Raw genomic sequence first — 18,043 nt, 5'->3', positions numbered from 1 at the left:
GCATAAGACTCCGGCAGAAAGAGATTCTGAAGATTTGTCCCTTACACTTATGCAAAATGACTGTGGGTACCTTGACGGATTTCCCTTTCACTCTTTAGAGACACCTTGAGATTATGGCCAGGGTACCTGCTGGAGGAAGAGTCTCCTCTTCTGGAGACCCATGTTGGGTTGAACATTGGAGAGAGCCTATCTCATCAGGTGCATGCCATAGTATATGTAACCTTCACAAACAGCAACACACTGGATGCATTAGGAAAGTAAGGGCCAAATATTTACCAACTGGTGTATTCTATCTGTTTCTCTGATAGACCAGTCTTGACCATGTGCCAGTAAACTCCTGGAACTGCTCCAACTCAGCTAAGATGAATTTATTGGCTGATATTGTAATTCCACCCAGACTTGTAAGAGATAAAAATGCAGACTAGACTATACAACTGCTTCCTCAGAAAGGATGTAACTATAGGAATAGTTAATGCTCCAGAGAGTCTAGGAATGTAGGCTGCAGTCCCGAACAGGGATGGGGCTCCTGTGGAGACAATACTGACCATGGATGGAATGGTGAGAGAAAGGGTATGTCTACACTACCCTCCTAGTTCGAACTAGGAGGGTAATGTAGGCATACCGCACTTGCAAATGAAGCCTGGGATCTGAATTTCCCGGGCTTCATTTGCATAAGCGGGGCTCTGCCATTTTTAAATCCCCGCTCGTTTGAACCCTGTGCCGCGCGGCTACACGCGGCACGAACTACCTAGTTTGTGCCGCGTGTAGCCGTGCGGCACAGGGTTCGAACGAGCGGGGATTTAAAAATGGCAGAGCCCCGCTTATGAAAGTGAAGCCGGGAAAATTCAAATCCCGGGCTTCATTTGCAAGTGCGGTATTCCTACATTACCCCGCTACTTCGAACTAGCGGGGTAGTGTAGACATACCCAAAGGCAAATTTAATCGCAATCTAGTGGAGTCAAAGTGCACTGTTGATCTGTGCATTTCAGTCTTTATTTGAATTGTGAAAGTATGCACAGGCATAAGTCACTGCATAGACATTGCTTAAGGAAAGTGGGTGAGACCTCTGCTAGTAGTATCTGAAGCTACAGGCTAAAGTTCTCAGAGTGTTTTTGCACATTTGTCTTCAGGGCCAGAAGATCAGGGTCTTGCCCAACTACTAATACAATTTCTGTTAAAAAAAAGAAAGTAGAGTTGGCCAGTTTTAGATTAATCTATTCTATATTTTGAAGAGTGAGTTTGTTTGAGGATTTGTTTGTGCAAAATAAAGCCATGCTTCATGATTAGCTACAGATACCAAATTTTGCATAAACAATTCTGCCACTTAAATTAGCTGAATGCACTAATTTTTTCACTGGAATATGCTGGATGAAAGGTTTAAATAATTATTTTTGTTTTTCATCGGGAAAATGTCATGATTATTGTGATTAGCATTCATAAAAATATTTGCTAACAAAATTAAAACTTGAGTCACCTATTCAACTGTCATTTTAGTGCAAAGAAAATGTTTACTGTTACAAATCACAGAAGAAGGTGGTTTTGGGGAGAGAACCTCACCATGATATACCAGGGAATGGTCTGAAGTTGGTTAGGCTTTGTTACCCATATGATCTCTTACTAATTAAAAGATCCATCTTTGCAGTTTTTCCTCTTCCCCCATTTTCCTTTGTGTATCCTCTTCCTCACATTTTAAATTTGATAAAACTGCTTCAGCATCATGCACTTTTGATTGTTTCTCCTTAGCCAAAACTCCACTCTGTGCTGGTGTCTGACATTTCTCAACAGTGAGCCTCTGCAGTACTGACTCTGGCACCAAATCACTCCCTACTCATTCGGCATATGCTATGAAATGACCTAATGTTACTGTGCTCAACTTTTATGCATATGCACATAGTATGAAACTCTCTTCAGTGCGGCTAACCTCCTGGTCACATTAGCAGAGGCCCCAAAGATCCACCCTGTCTCAAAGGTACACGGCTGTCTTGTACTCCCATTAGTCACCATTTTTAAACCTTCCATGAGGGATTCTTTAACTTTGGTCCAATCACTGAGTTTTGCACTCATCTGGCTTTGGATGTCCCATGTTTTGGAATTGTAGTCTCCATACTGAACTGCATGTCTGTGACATGTTTCTTCTTATTAAAGGTACATGACATTTACAAATTTATGACTGGTTGAGAGAAATATATGAGAAGTCAGTAAGTTACAACATTTCATCCTAATTCAATTGTTTTGATGAAGTGGCTGGTATCTAGAGTTCAGTGAAATTGTTCATTGCTATGTCACAGATCCTACATTGAATAGTTTATTCTGTAGCTGAGTTCAGATCATTACTGATTCTCTACAAATGTTCTCTCAATGTTGTTTTTATTATTTCTTCTGAGGCATAAGGTTTAATATATGAAAGAGCATTCCATTGTCAGCAGAATGTTCTTTTATAATGAATTTAGGAACATAGGAATTGCCATACCTCTACAGAGCAGTGCTCCATGTAGTCCAATGTCCTGCAGCGAGGTGTGTGCTTTCCCTCTGGTAGACTGGCTACGCTGCTATTTTTAGTTCACCTGAGGCAGCATAGGTAACAGTTTGGGCTATATACAGTCTGATATATAGCCAGGAGTTCTGGGTGGGTTTATACTCTGAGCTGCTCCCCATGCTCCCCTGGGCTGCATTGCTATAGTCTATATGAGCTGGGAACCACCCTCCCTGTTATAGTCTACAGGAAATGCTTTAAAATCGGCCAGTACTAATTGCTTCAGAGGAAGATGCAAGAAACCTTTTACTGGGAAACTAGAAGACTTACCCAGAATTGCCTGGGTCAGGGCTGAGGGGGAACACAGGCCTCCTGCCAGCATTCCCTGGGCCCGGCCAGGGGGGAGATGACGTGTGGGAGGGAGGAGGCACATAAGCCAGTTGGCTTAGCAGTGCTTGGGGTGGGGTGGGCTGTGGCTCCTGTGATGGGGGCTGGGACAGCGCTGCCCAGCCCCAGTCATGCTCGTGGGATGAGGGACCATGGCAGTGGGGCTGGGACCGAGGCCAGGGGGAGGGAAGGATTTGGGGGAGGGGGTTACCTGGTCTGGTGGCAAGCAAGATGGGGAGTCCAGTCCTCAGCTGGCCACTTCTTTGATGGCATGACTGCCTCTAGTGGTCACTCTGCAGTATAGCTGTCTCCCATGCTCACTACCCCAGTGGTGAGTGTGAGTATAGTGTCCCTCAGGCCCCTCCCTTTCCATATTATGGAAAACAATCAAATTCCAGACACGTCCTGTTTTCCTGGCACCACCAAGCCTTGACCTTGCTTTAGGTTAGGGTAAGAGGAAGCTGCATGCCAAATTTGGTGGCCTTAGCTCTTACCTTTTAGGAGAAGTTCTTGAACAGACTCTCAGACAAATCTCTAAAATATATATCTATATATAGATTATGGAATAAGCTGCCTATAGGGGAAATTTCATCTTAAGTCTCATCCGTAAAATCTTTGGTTTAGACCATGAATCTTGAGAATTTATGCCATATTAAAATAGAAATGATCCTGTGTATTGTAATTGTGGATGTTCTCTGTCTTTCCATGTTTAAATTGTACTATGCTTTAGGGTTCAATGATATCTAGTGGCAATGCATTTCACAGAAGAACCATGCACCTTCATCTTTTTGTTAATTTTAAAATTTGCCTTTCAATGTTGTTTCTCCTTATTCTGGTATTATAAGAGAGGATAAATAGGAATCCCTGTTTACCTTCTCAGTACCTTTCAATAATGTGTTATACCTCTACCATGTTCTACTTTCACTTCTCAGATGGAAGTTTCCCCATGACTAATTTGCATTCCCTGTTTCTCGATTGAGTCCATTCTGTTTCTGCTAACATTTTAAGATAAAGTACTTAGAACTACAGTTTTGCAGATAAGGGTTTTCCATTGGTTTATTTAACATTTTTGAGTATTTTCTATCACATTATTCATACACCTCTCTCTTGCTTGTTTATTATTTTTTCCACTAGTGAATATCATCTGCTGATGTTGAAAATTCTCAGTCAGTCATCTAGATATTCAGGGGTTCTTTGTCTGGAGGATTCACTTGACCTTTCCTTGTTTGTTGTTCTGTAAGGGGTATGTCTACACTACAACGTTATTTCAAAATATCTAATTTTGAAATAGTTATTTCGAAATAAGATATTTTTGAAATAACACATCTACACACAAAATGCATTTCGAAATAGCATTTGGCTATTTCGAAATAGCACATCCACACTGAGTGGACACTGAATCGTGTTTAAGGCCAGCCGGAATCAGTTCTAGCAGGGCATCAGGTCAGGAGTCACTTTGTGTGGCTGCTGCCCAAGGCTATCTGAGGCCTGTGCTTAAAGGGACACTTCCCCCCCCCTCCCCCACCCCAGACAGCCGATTCTCGGGTTTCCCTGCTTGCTTTCCTACCTCCATGAGGGACAGCAAAGCATTTTGTCTCTGCGTGCTCTGGTTGCCCTCACTCGGGACACCATAGCACTCTGCAACATGGAGCCAGAGCTGCCCCTGGGTACTCTGGTGCTTCTCGTGAAGGTGTTGCTGCGAGCCTGGCTGCACTTTCTGCAGGCTGCCATCTGGGAGGTCCATCAGGAGACTGTCAGTATCCAGGAGGCCCTGCAGGAGAGCGTCCACCCTGAGGAGCAGTAAGAGCCTCCCTGGTCTGCCCCACTGGAGGCTTGTGCCTCATTCCTCCCTCACATCCTTCCACTTACCTCTCCTTAACCCCCGTTCCTGATGTCAAATAAAATACACATAATTTCATGAACACAAACTCTCTTTATTTAACAAAATGGGAGGCGAGGGAATGAAACTCTGGTGAGACTGGGGAAAGGAGGTGGGAGGAGAGAGGGTGGGAGAGGGGAGGGGGAAACCTGGGAGGAGGGAGCTGGAAGGGGGAAGAAGGGGGAGGGGAAGCTCAGGGCATAGACATAGGAAAAGTCAGACCAAAGAGGCTGGCAATTTTCTGAGTGACAGTGAAGTAGCTGATCACAGATGAGGAAGATCACATCTGTTCCACATTTTTTGTCACAGCTTGATCCATTTCTCAATCCAGCAATAATTTTCAGTCCCCTGCTTAAATAGTCATACAATTATAGTACAAGCCTACTAGAGGTTGGACCTCCCTTAGCTGGCACCCTCTGGACCTAACTGGTCCCGAACAGGGGGATTTGCCAAATGAGGGGGGGGGGGGTCTTTCCCAGCATGGCCCATGCTGCCCCCAGCTAGGACTCCATCTGAGACCAGCTGCTGCCTGCCCAGATGTGTCTCCCCAGGCTGGAGCTCTGTGGGGGCCAGGCTGGGACTCCACAGCTGTTGAGGCTGCCGGGACTCTGCAGCTTCCGGGGCTCCATGGCTGATGTGGCTGCCAGGGCTCTGTGGCTGCTGCCAGCCCCTTCTACCGCCTGGCAGCAGGAGCCAAAACTCCCTGCTCTGCCACCCACCTGTTCCTGGCTGAATCACACCCCTCCCCTCAGTCCTGTGGCCTGACCTCCTTATACCTGGACTCTGTGATCCAGGAGCATCTGGGGTCTTGCCGAATCACGGATGTTGCCAGACCAGAGAGTCCCAATTAAAGGAGGAACAACCTGTAGTTAGTCTGCAATACAAGGGTCTTTTGGCATCTCAATACTTTGCCTTCTCAATTTTTTGGAAAAAAAGAATGTCAACAGGAGCAAGTAGAAAACAATCATTTTTTTTATTCAACCTTCCACCTCGGGGCTTGCTCTGAACTATAATAGCTTATTCTATATTGCTATGGTTTAAAAATATTGTATTTCTATTTGTACAGGGATAGAGAAAAGACAGGGCAATGGATTGAAATGGGGCAAATATAGGTTTGTCTTAATATAATAATTAAAAGTAAACAATAGACGAAGTATAGTTTCTGTTTAAAATTTTTCTTTGCTGAATACTGTTATGTTGCTGATATTTTGAATAATGGTGACTAAAGATGTGTTGCAATTTCTGCTGAAATTCTTGTACTCTTTTTAATAGGCAGGAAGAGCAGCCAAGGCCATTTTTACTCCACCCTTGCTTAAGGAACTCTGACGAAGAAGTAAGATTCCTGCAATCATGTTCTCAAATTCTGGTGTATTGTCTCCTGCCCTCAAAGGATGCCCAGTCTCTCAGCTTGCGCATAGTCCTTGCAGACATACTTGCAACAAAAGGTAGATTATAGATCAGAAGATAATTAACTAATAAGCTACTATATTACTAATGATGACAAACCATTTAATATACTTATATTGATATCACATTTTAAGTTCTAAAATTAAACTCCTGTCACAACCTGCACATATAGTTAGTTTCTTTTAGACCAGGGGTAGGGAACCGTTTTTGGGTTGGGAGCCGCTGACCCACAAACCCCCCCCCCCCAAAGACAAAAAAATGTTGCCCCTGTCTGAGGAGGAGGAAGACTCCCCACATTCTCCTGACACACCAGAGCCATGGGGGGCCCAGCCTAGTATATTTTGTATGCTCCAGCCCCATGGTGGGACAGTGGAGGAGCTGGAGTGCCAGCATGGGCTCCCTGAGCCTTGGGGACCACATCCAGCCTTCAGGCCTGAAGTTCCCCACCCTTGTATTAGACATACATGAGTCACTTGAAAATTCATAGCATCAGCTAATTAAGGCTAAGACACTGACCTCTCTGGCACTGATTTAGCAGGACACTGCTTTAGGTATTTAAGCATAATGGGACTACTTACCTGCTCAAAATTAAACACATGCTTAAGTGCTTGTCTGAACCAGGGTGCAAATGCTCAGCTCCTTGCAGCGTACAGCCATTTCATCCTCTTATTTTGTCCTAGAGGAAACCAAACTTTCAGCGCTCTGTATAGGAGTGACTCCCTGGAGAGCATTTGACTGGTCCTGGGCTTTTATAAGTAGAATTCTATGCTAATGGTGTGAACATGACCAAAGTTTGACCCTTTGCCCCCAAAAAAGCTATCCATTTAATTACTGAGAATTTTAGTTGTATTTATAAAGAACACTTTTAATTGGATTATGAAATTATTAATCACTCTGTCCATTTTTGAATTTGGAGTTGGAGACAGTTTTTGATATTGCAAAGTCCCAGGTAATCCTCAGATAGTTCATTTTTATTCATAATTCTGCTCTTCATAGACTCTAATGTGTAACATTCTCTGCAATGCACATCAAGAAGAGCAGAAACAGGTACTTGGAATGTTGCAGTTTAGGTTCAGCTGCTTTAACATGTATGTACTTTTTAATAATCTGAATTTCCAGTTTCTTCGATCCCATTGACAGTTTACAGCTTGTCCCTTTTAAGAATGGCCATTTGAACTCTGTTCTCTCTGCATATGGTTACCATATTTTCTGAACCAAAATTAGGGATACAATACCTATACCCTTTGACCTCTGTTTACAATGCCCCCAACTCTTGGGGTCAAGAAGGACACATGACCAGAAGTAAAAGTAACCCCCTTTATGAACTTTTCCTACCATCCTCCTACCCATAGGAGATGAGTTTGGCCCCCACCAAACCCTCTCCTTTGGTGTCTGCCTTTCTGCTTCACCCCCAGAATCCCCTGGCACCTGCACCTTCCCTTACCTCTGCACCCTCCTGGTGCTTCCTCCTCCCTTCACTGCCCTTGCCCCCTTGCCCTCTTTCTCCCTGATGTTCATCCCCTCACCACCCTCTACCCCAGTTCCTCTCATGTCCCTCTGTGCCCTCACACATGACTTGCTCCATTCCCACCTTCCTCATGCCCACCCCTTCTTTCAAGCCTTCTCTCAGCACCTCTCCCTCCCCTTGCTTCCTCTTATCTCCAGTGCCCTTCCCCTCTCCTCTCCCAGCATCACCCTGTCCCCTCCCACCTCCACTGACACCTCCTCTCCCTCCTCCTGCCCTTTTCCTCATTGTCTCCACTTGGCCCCCTGGCATTTGTCTCTCCTCTACCCTGTCCCCTTGGTGCCTTCTCCTTTCTTCTCTTTCCCTGCCCCTCTCCCCTCAGCACAAGCCTCTTCCTCTCCCATCCTCCTTCCCACTAGTTCTCTCTGAGCCCCTCCCCCATCTTTTGCCTTCTAGTTTGCAGAGCTGGAGTCTCTGGTCAGGCCCCAGAAGTCCCCTCAGCCCTAGCCCCAGCTGCTTCCAAGGCAGGACTACTTGCCGGGCCTGGAGCTAGGCCGCCCGCAGTGCTAATGTTAGTGCTACATTCCAGTCCCCACACCAACTTTGGCTCCCATTGGGAGGAGCGCCCACCCTCCCAGATCTGGCTTGCGGAACGTGGCAGAGTGAGTGGATCTGTGCACTGCCACTCCCCTAGCAGAGTGGGAAGGTGTGGGGAGAGAAAGGGCCATGCACAGAGCGCACCGGCAGAGCCCAAACATACCCCGCTCTGCAGCGCTCCAGCCGAACTCCACGCAGTCCCTGACAGCACCCCACCGGCAGCTCCCAGGAGTGGCTCCCAGGCTCCAACCAGTGCCCCTCCTCCTCTGGCAGTGGTGGTGACCACCTGTGGACGGAGGAGGCTGGGCTGACGGCGCAGGCAGTCACGCAGCAGGTGGGAAGGGTCACGCGGTGGGGTGAGGGGCTTGCCGGACAACGGTGTGTGCTGCATGGGAGCTCGGAGCTCTGGACACTGCACATCAACGGCAGCGGCCCTGGCTGCCCGTGTAAAGCAGCAAGGGAGCTGCTTATGTGCTGGGTGGAGGTGGGGAGTTGCTGCTGTGCTGCTCTAGCACTGGGTGTCTTTAAATCCGGGACTATCTTGGAAAAAAAGGGACGTATGGTCACCATATCTCTGTGGCACATCTCCAACTGTGTGCTGCGGAACACAGTTTAAGAAATGCTGGTTTACAGTAATGCAGGGGTGAGGAACCTGAGGCACGGGGGCCGGATGTGGCCCCTGGCTTGCCTGAATCTTATATACTCCCCAACACTGGGGAGCCTTTGATGGCACTCCAGTCTCCCTGACATACCATGATGGGGCTGGAGCACACAAAATCTACTAGCCTGGGCCTCCATAGGCTCTGGTGTGTGAGGGGAATGCGAGGAAAGTCTTTCTCCTTCTCAATTGGGGGGGCTACGTCAGTGTGGGTTTGTTTCTCTTTTTTCACTTCTCACTTGTGTGCAGCCCCTGCCTGATTTTTCTGTGGGTCAGTGGCCCTGACCCAAAAAAGATTTCCCATCTCTGAAGTAACGAATAAAAGTTTAGGAGAATGTCAGTCTAAAATAACTGATACACTAGTAATTCCTTGGAAATTTATCAACCTGTTTTGTTTTATGTCCAAAATGTTTCACTGTTCTTGTGTCTGAGTTTGAAGATGCCATTTGTTTGCCCAGTGATTATATATATATATATATATTTTTACATTTCTTCTCTCAGTACTGAAGCCAATGGTGGAACTGCTGAGTGATCCAGATTATGTCAACCAAATGCTGCTCAGCCAGATGGAATACAGAGAACAGGTGAATGAGCATCACAAGAAAGCCTACACATATGCTCCTTCTTATGAGGAGTTCATCAAGCTCATTAACAGCAATTCTGACGTTGAATTCCTGAAACAGCTAAGGTATCCGATGTTCAATTATCGATTGTTCAAAACTATGCATGCTTCTTTGGCTAGTCTGTTACTGAGACCTGAGTGAAGTGTGATTTCAGTGAAGTACACGGAGAAAATGTAACCCTTAAATTTAAGGAAGCTCCAAAATAACCTGCTTTCCATTTAGTCCACAGGAAATATTAAAATTTTCCCATTGTATCTGGCTAGTGTATATTGAAGTTTCCTCAATTATTTAAAGACATATGGGAACCTTCTCCACAGCATGCCCCTGATAAAAGGAGTCAGAGAAATAATAATAAAATAATAAGATCTTATATGGAATGAACATTCCCTTTCTTAGTTTTCTGTGCTATGATACCAAGGCAGCTATTTAGTATTCATCCTTAATACCTCCCCATTTTTTTCTGTCCCAAATTTGGAGCATGGCTTCTCTTTTCACCTATTCCTTCCCTCTTCCTTCATGATGCAAGATAACTCCCATGTTCCTAACATGCTTGCAAGCACCAGAAGAGGGATCCCCAGAAAGGACCAGCAGTCTCCCTCTGGTCTAAAACAAATGTCGATTCCAGTTTTCATGTTAGTTCTTCCCCATCTGATCTGCCTCGCTCTTGTTGCTTTCTGTGTTGAGTACATAGTTGGGAACCTCCAGCGAAGGTAAATGGGTTATGTTGGAATTGAGTGCTGTTGTTCCTGGCATTGGGGAGGGTGTCAGGCTGAATTGTTGGTTTTTCTAGTGTTGCAACCTCTCAATGGCCAGATGTCTTTCCCAGCACATAGCTGTATTCCAGTACCTGATGGTGCTGGAAAAAAGCCTATTCGCAGGTGTGGCCTACCAAGAATTACAAGTTTCTTAAAGGCATCATCATTGCCATGAATTTTTTTTAACTGCCAGATTAAAATTGACACAATATATAGTGTATAAGTGATTCTCTGACTACGCTAATAAACAATGCTGATGGTAAAACAAATTTAACCCAAGAAGTCATCTTGCAAAGATGGAAAGAATATTATGAGTCCACATGTTACCACCCCTCAAGCAACTCTATGTCCAGATCCGAATACATTAGCAGTAGATGCAAACCCTGATCCTGATATTTGTGGAGAAGCACCTGTGTTGGAAGATGTTTACTCAGCCGTATAAAAACCTTGATGCGGCTGGTGCTGCTGAACTCAACACCATAATGCCCACCCTTTTCAGGTGTGCCAATGAGCCCATTACACTAAATTTTTGTCCAGACTGGTATTACTGGGAAGGTACCAGCAGAGTTGGAGGGGAAGGGATCATTATCTTGCTCTGTCAGAGCAAAGGACCATGTACTGAATGTGGTAGCTGTAGGCCAATAACTCTGCTCACTGTCCCTGGAAATGTCTTGGCACATGTCCTACTCATGTGGCTTGAGCATTTCTTTGTGGAACACCATTGCCCAGAGCAATAGTGTTTCACTGCCTGGCGATCTACAATGGTGCTATGCTTTTTTGAGATTCATTGTAAATGTAAACTGCGTCCAGCTGGCTTATTTGGATCATACTATGTGGCTCAGAAACGAAGTCCCAGCTCATCTATCTTCAGAGCTCAGACTCAAGGTTGGGAAAGGACACTGACCAGTCACAGGCTAGCAGTTGTTATGCACTCTCCTGGATTAATCAGGCTTCACCAGCTCAGTAATACCCTGTGGAGCTCTTAGATGCCTGGAATAAAACGTGTGGTCATGGACACTCAATGCTCTAGGCCTCCTTTGTCTAAATATGTTGTTGTTGTTTATCTCCTTTCCTGTAGATCTTCCACCCCTTTTCTGCCCCGATTAGGTGTATTTTTTCAGAATTACTTTTGTTTAATTTTGGTTAGCAGCTATTTTCTTCTGAATTTTCAATTGTGCCCTATAGCAGAAGCTAGCCATTTTTGTTTGTGCTTTAGATGTTCTCTGCTGTTCCCATGGAGTGAGCAACCATGGGCTATTCAAGATAAAGACATAACTGTCATGTGACAACCACAGCAAATGAAAGTATTACTTTCAAAACACCAAAAAGGAGTTATAGATGCAGCAGGGCTGATGCCTCTAGAGGTGGATTTCTGGATATGGACCTATTGGGAAATAAACACCTTGATCCAGTAGTAGGGCCAGGCTTGTGGAAAATGGAAAGGCTGGTGAGGTAGACAGAATTAATTCTCTCTTGGCTATTCAGGCACTGCAGGCACTCATTTATTTGCACTACACACAGGTGCACTCCTCATGCTGGTTCTCAAAGGGATTCTTTCCTTTACCTGCAATAGGGATGTCAAATTCAGGGGGTTCCTTCGTCACTTCCTTTCTGGGATTCTCTCCATACACACTGTATGCCTTCAGGAGGGTGGAGGCGATAGATCCAGCAAAGGCAACTGCATCTTCCCATACTCATAGAGCTCTTATCTCCATTTTACAGATGTAGAGGTAACTGAGTCACGGCAAGACTAAACTACTTCTTCTAGGAAGCACTTGGAAGAATAGGGACTAAAACCCCAAAACTCCCGTTTCCCAGACTAGCATCTTTAAGCATTGAACTATCTTTCTATTCTCACTAATCTTTATAGCAGAGTCCATGTGAGAGCGATTGAAGCATTGCAGAAGTAGTTTCCATGAGGACAAGGGTCCTGATCTGTGACTACTGAACACACCTCCTCTTAGAGTTGTCTCAAGCAGTCCATGTGCTTCTCTCCATTTCCACACCCTGTTTTGAAATAACATATTTTCCAACGAGGAAAATGCATTTGGTGAGAGAGTGAAATGATTTTGTTGCTTGGCTACTTATGTTAGTCTGCTCTAAAATTTGCTCTTTACTGCAGGCCAGCATGCTGTGCTACTGACAGTATGAATTACCCTTTATTAGACTGTTGGAAACCTAAATAGACGTGAGGTTTATTAGTGTAATAACACTAATGGAGCTGCTTGCTTCAGCTGAAACCTAACCCTTTTGTTGTTGTTCTAGTACAATTACTGTGCACTGTTTTCTCTTATTAGCTCTCTGTGCCCTTTTAAATTGTAATATCAGAGGGCGAACTTGCTGTATGAAGTGCTGTGTTTTTTGGTTACATTTGTATGTTTACTTTCCAGTGTACTGACTGATGGACTTATCTCAAGTTGTGATCTTGTAAACCCCAAGCAATGTTGTGTCTGTTCAGAACTTGAATGGGAAGCCTCCAGGGATTCTTGCAGGGACATGGTGTTTGTGATTCAGCGGGTGATATGGTTTCCTCAGGGTCTGTATAATACAAGTACCACAATTTGTTGTCCCAGTATTGCTGTGCTGGTGGGAGTGCAGTATCCTTGCTATGTCTGATTTATCTGTCTGTCCCCATCCCTAGGGTGTATGAGTGTCTGTGGAACTCCTATTACCTCTTGTGGTTGTGTAAAGATTCAGTGGCACATTTTTCAGGGTAGGTTAGGAATTTGTTTATGAATGCTCTAAGGGTTGAGGTTGGGGGAAACCACACAAATGGGGAAAACATCTGTGTATCTGCAGATGAATAAGGTAAATGACATTTCATAACATATTTAGCTAATAAACCACAGGAAAGCATATAGGAGAAGGGAAATTCTTACAACAAGGAACAAATTACTTTACAGTGGGGAGAATTTTTCTGATTCCTTCCCTCTAACAAATAAATCTCTGGCATAGGGATATCAACCTTGAATTTAAATTCCATTCTGGGTGATACAATTTTTAAAAAATAATAATAATAAAAATAAATGCTATCTGCATGAAATTTGACCCATCCATTTAACAAAATGCTAGACCTTACAAGTCAATCAGAAAATTCATAGAACCATAGGGTTGGAAGAGACCTCAGGAGGTCATCGAGTCCAACCCCCTGCTAAAAAGCAGGACCAATACCAACTCATGCCAGCCAGGTTTTGTCAAGTCAGGACTTAAAAGTCTAGGGATTGAGATTCCACCACCTTCCTAGGTAACCCATTCCAGTGCTTCACTACTCTCCGGGTATGTCTAAACTACATGCCTCCGTCGACGGAGGCATGTAGATTAGCCAGATCGGCAGAGGGAAATGAAGCCGCGATTAAAATAATCGCGGCTTAATTTAAATTTAAATGGCTGCCCCGCTCTGCCGATCAGCTGCTGGTCGGCAGATCGGGGCAGTCTGGACGCGACGCGCCGACAAAGAAGCCTTTCTTGATCGGCACAGGTATGCCTCGTGAAACCAGGTCTACCTGTGCCGATCAAGAAAGGCTTCTTTGTCGGCGTGTCGCGTCCAGACTGCCCCGATCTGCCGACCAACAGCTGATCGGCAGAGCGGGGCAGCCATTTAAATTTAAATTAAGCCGCGATTATTTTAATCGCGGCTTCATTTCCCTCTGCCGATCTGGCTAATCTACATGCCTCCGTCGACGGAGGCATGTAGTCTAGACATACCCTCTAAGTGAAATAATTTTTCCTGCTATCCAACCTAGACCTCCCCCACAGCAACCTGAGACCATTGGTGGTCCTCCTGTCATCACTGAGAACAGCCTCTCTCCATCCTCTTTGGATCTCCCCTTCAAGTAGTTGAAGACTGCTATCAAATCCCCCCTCACGCTTCTCTTCTGCAGACTAAATAAGCCCAAATCCCTCAGTCTCTCCTCATAAGTCATGTGCTCCAACCCCCTAATAATTTTTGTTGTCCTTCACTAGACTTTTTCCAATGTTTCCACATCCTTTGGTAATGGGGGGGTCCCAGACTTGGATGCAGTACTCCAGATGTGGCCTCACCATAAATAAAGAGGAATAATCATTTCCTTAGATCTGCTGGCAATGCTCCTGCATATACACAGCAATATCCTTACCTTCCAGCACATCTGCCTCTTCCCCTAGCTTTAATGGTGTAATCCATCACTGCGTCCAGGTCATTAATAAAGATGATAAACAAAACTAGCCCTAGAATCGATCCTCGGGACACTCCACTGATACTGACCGCCAACCAGAGATCAAGCCATTGATCACTACTCATTGAGCCTGACGATCTAGCCAGCTTTCTGTCCATTTATCCAATCCATACTTCTTTGCTGGCAAGAAACTGTGGGAAACCATATCAAAAGCTTTGCTGAAGTCAAGGTGTCTGATGTCTACCACCTTCCCCATATCCACAGAGCCAGTTACCTCATCATAGAAGGCAATAAGGTTGGTCAGTCATGACTTGCCCTTGCTGAATCCATGTTGACTATTCCTGATCACTTTCCCTTCTTCCAGTTAATTCAAAATGGATTCCTTGAGGCTCCCCTCCATGATTTTTCCAGGGCCTGAGGTGAGGCTGACTGGTCTGTAGTTCCCTGAATTCTCTTCCTTCTCTTTTTTTAAAGCTGGGCACTACATTTGCTTTCTTCAGACTATCCGGACCTCCTCCCAATTGCCACAAGTTTTCAAGGATAATGGCCAGTGGCTCAGAATCACATCAGCCTACTCCCTCAGCATCCTCGGACGCATTAAATCTGGCCCCATGGATTTGTGTATGTTCAGCTTTTAAAAATAGTTCTTAATACAAAATACAATTAATAATAGTACTATGGTACTGGTGACAGTCTGCTACCGTGTAATTTGATCTCTTCATACATGTTGACCATTAGATCTCCTAAGTTCCTAGCCAATCTGGAAATATAATGCATAGAATTGATTGAAATCTGTAATATAATTTAAATAACCTGCTATTGCCACAGACATGCCAATTTACAGGGCTACTTTGAAATAAACATCGAATGATTATATATTGACAGTTGTAAAGCAGGCGACATCCCTCTAAAGTCCTACAAAATCTATAATTAAAATTTTCTAAGATTTTCATACTAGTATTTAAAATGAACAATGATGAAATTAAAAGAAAATAGTCTGCTTATGATGCAGCATTCAAACTTAAGGTGGTTGAATATGCAGAAGCAAACAATAATTGTGCTGCTGCTCTTGAATTCTGTATCAGTGAGAAGCAGATAGGAGAATGGCAAAAAAATAAAATAACACTAAAAGACATGCCAAGAAGCAAGAAAAAAATGTTCAATGAGGTATTCTTCATTTCATGGTTTGGAGAAAGATCTCAGTGATGGGGTTGTTGAATGTTGACTAACTGGGTACCTCATCACTAAAACTGGAATTTGTCTGTGCGCTCTGCAAATGTCAAAACACAACAAATAGAAGTCATCGATATTTGTCGCATCCCGGGTTGGTGTTCTCGCTTCAGGAACTTTCGTTGTCTCTGTCTTCATCAGCAAACTAAGATAGCACAAAAACTGCCAAGAGACCTGGAAGAAAAAAATTAATCTTTCCAAAGGTTTATTATAAAACATCAAAAGGAATATTCATTTGAGCTGCCACAAATCGGAAATATGGATGAAATACCGATGACATTTTATCTGGAGCGACAGAATGGTAATTGGTGTTGGTGAAAAGACAGTTTTAATTAAAACCATGGTCCATGGAAAAAGTCCATTTTACAGTGGTTTTAGCATGTTTGGCATATGGATTAATGCTCCTTCAAGTTATTATCTTTTAAAAGAAAAACCTTGCCTAAAACATGAAATTACCTGCAGGTGTCATCGTAAACATACAGGAAAAGAGATGAATGAATGAAAGTGGGACTATTGAATGGCTGGAAAAAGTGTGGAATAAGAACAAGGAGGCGCACTTCTCAGCCTTCTATAGTTGTTTGGGACATGTTCGGGGCATGCAAGATGGATGAGGTGAAACATGTAGCCCCCCAAAAAAGAAGAAAACTACTTTGGCTGCACTACCTGGAGGCTTAACTTCTGTTCTACAACCACTTGATGTCTGCCTGAACAAACCCTAGAAAGACAGTATTCAAAATGTGGTCTGACTGGATGTGCTCAGGCATGGCGAAGCTGACAAAAGTCAGGAATCATATGAAGCCCAAAATCAATCTGGTTGATTATGTCAAGGAGGATGAGAATCGTGTCAGGAATGATTGCTGATGGCATCATGGAAGCTGAAAAGAAAGCTGAGTGAAAATCATCTGGTCCTGTTGATTTTGTTTCTGATTGATTTAATGATTTGTTCCAAAACCACCTCTGCTAAGACCTAGGATAGTTTCTTAGATTTGTCACCTTGAAATAAATAGGGATGCGAATGTTTAAATGTTAAGCTTCAGCCTTAATGGGCCATGAGCAGTCTGCAGCATGCCTTGCCCGGGTGTGCGAGCTGGACAGGAGCAGCCCTCCCCTTCTGCCCCATGGAATTAGTTAACTGGTTAAACATTACATTTAACTGGTTAACTAATTAAATGGGATTTTACATCCCTAAAAAGAATGGCTCAGTTGTGGGAATCTCTCTCACGTCCTCTGCTGTAAAAACTCATGCAAATAATTTATTTAGCTTCTTCACAATGGTCATGTCTTCCTTGAACACTCCTGTGGCACCTGTAGCTTCTGTAACCCCACTGTCTGTCTGGCAGGCTTTCTCCTTCTATTGTACTTAAAGTTGGTTTTGCTGTTTATTTTTGTATGGCTTGTTAGTTGCTCTTCAAATTATTTTTGATCCACCCAATTCTACTTTTACAGTATCAATTTTGTAGGAACTAATTCGTGCTTTTAGAGGAATGTTAAATCTACCTAGATTATTTGTTGTTTGAAGAAAATGGTTTATAGAGAGTTTGTCATCCACCTATCTATATCTGCTGGAGAACTGGGATTCTATGTTGCACTTTGGCATTTGGTACCAATATTAAAGATTTCCAGAGCAAAAGATCACGTAACTCTGAAGGATTGCTATATCTCAGTGCTGGTTTGATTATTTTGGGAAAAGTTTTAACTCCTGTTTTTGTCAAGTAGTTATACTCACATCATTATTTCCTTTCATCAAGGAAAAGAGCCTTACAGAGAAATTTGCTTCACAAGAATGTGAAAACCTGAAGAGAAAATATAATATATATATATGCCATGGATAATGAGAGTGTGGCCCACAATACTTAAACTTTCCTCTTCCCAATTTTAAGATAATGGCGAAAATTGAACAAGATTGCATAAAATAGGGAAGTAAAGGAGAATCCTTCCATATGAGGCCTGAAAACAAAGTAGTTGTTTCATATAGTGCCACATGTTTTTGTGAAATAGAGAGGTTGGATGAACTAGAAGCCGTGTTCCCTCTAACATTGTATGTCCTTGGGCAGATTGAATTTTCTTTTGGGTGGGTTGAAATTTCTTGTGTGCAATATCAATATTGAGGTAGTGTGTGGTTGTGCACCACCAATAAAAACAGCCCACTGTGACACACACACACACATCTGCGCATGTGTGTGTGAATTATTAACACATGGCTTCAGGGTTTGTAGATAGATGCATGTTTCAAAGATTTGCAGATAAGGTTTTATCCTATAAAACAACTAGCATCACACCTAGTACTTGCTACTTCTGAATCGTAAGAGATAGACCTCTACCACATAACAAAGATCTGGCCTTAATGCAATACAGTATACCATGTATTAATTAGTAACACAGGATTTAAAAAAAATCATTAAGATCAGAGTTTTA

The 18,043-nt window shown here is 43.7% G+C and overlaps 1 protein-coding gene across 6 annotated transcripts in view; it reads left to right on the top strand.

The window, feature by feature from the left end:
* Nucleotides 1-18,043, top strand: part of SNX25 (sorting nexin 25) — a 143,078-nt gene that overhangs the window by 44,891 nt on the left and 80,144 nt on the right. For all 6 annotated transcript variants that reach the window (XR_012904267.2, XM_089777893.1, XM_075930317.2 and 3 more), the window contains exons 4-5: nt 6,012-6,184; nt 9,368-9,554. Coding sequence is in view for 5 of the 6 variants with exons in the window: in XM_089777893.1 (XP_089634019.1) it covers nt 6,012-6,184; nt 9,368-9,554 (360 nt within the window). In the remaining variant the exon portion in view is untranslated. The remainder of the gene's footprint in view (nt 1-6,011; nt 6,185-9,367; nt 9,555-18,043) is intronic.

The sequence above is a fragment of the Pelodiscus sinensis genome, chromosome 4, assembly GCF_052426305.1.
Source record: "Pelodiscus sinensis isolate ZL-2025 chromosome 4, ASM5242630v1, whole genome shotgun sequence".
Lineage (NCBI taxonomy): Eukaryota > Metazoa > Chordata > Testudines > Trionychidae > Pelodiscus > Pelodiscus sinensis.
Note: the sequence above shows the minus strand (reverse complement) of the source record. Positions and strands in the feature narration are given on the sequence as shown.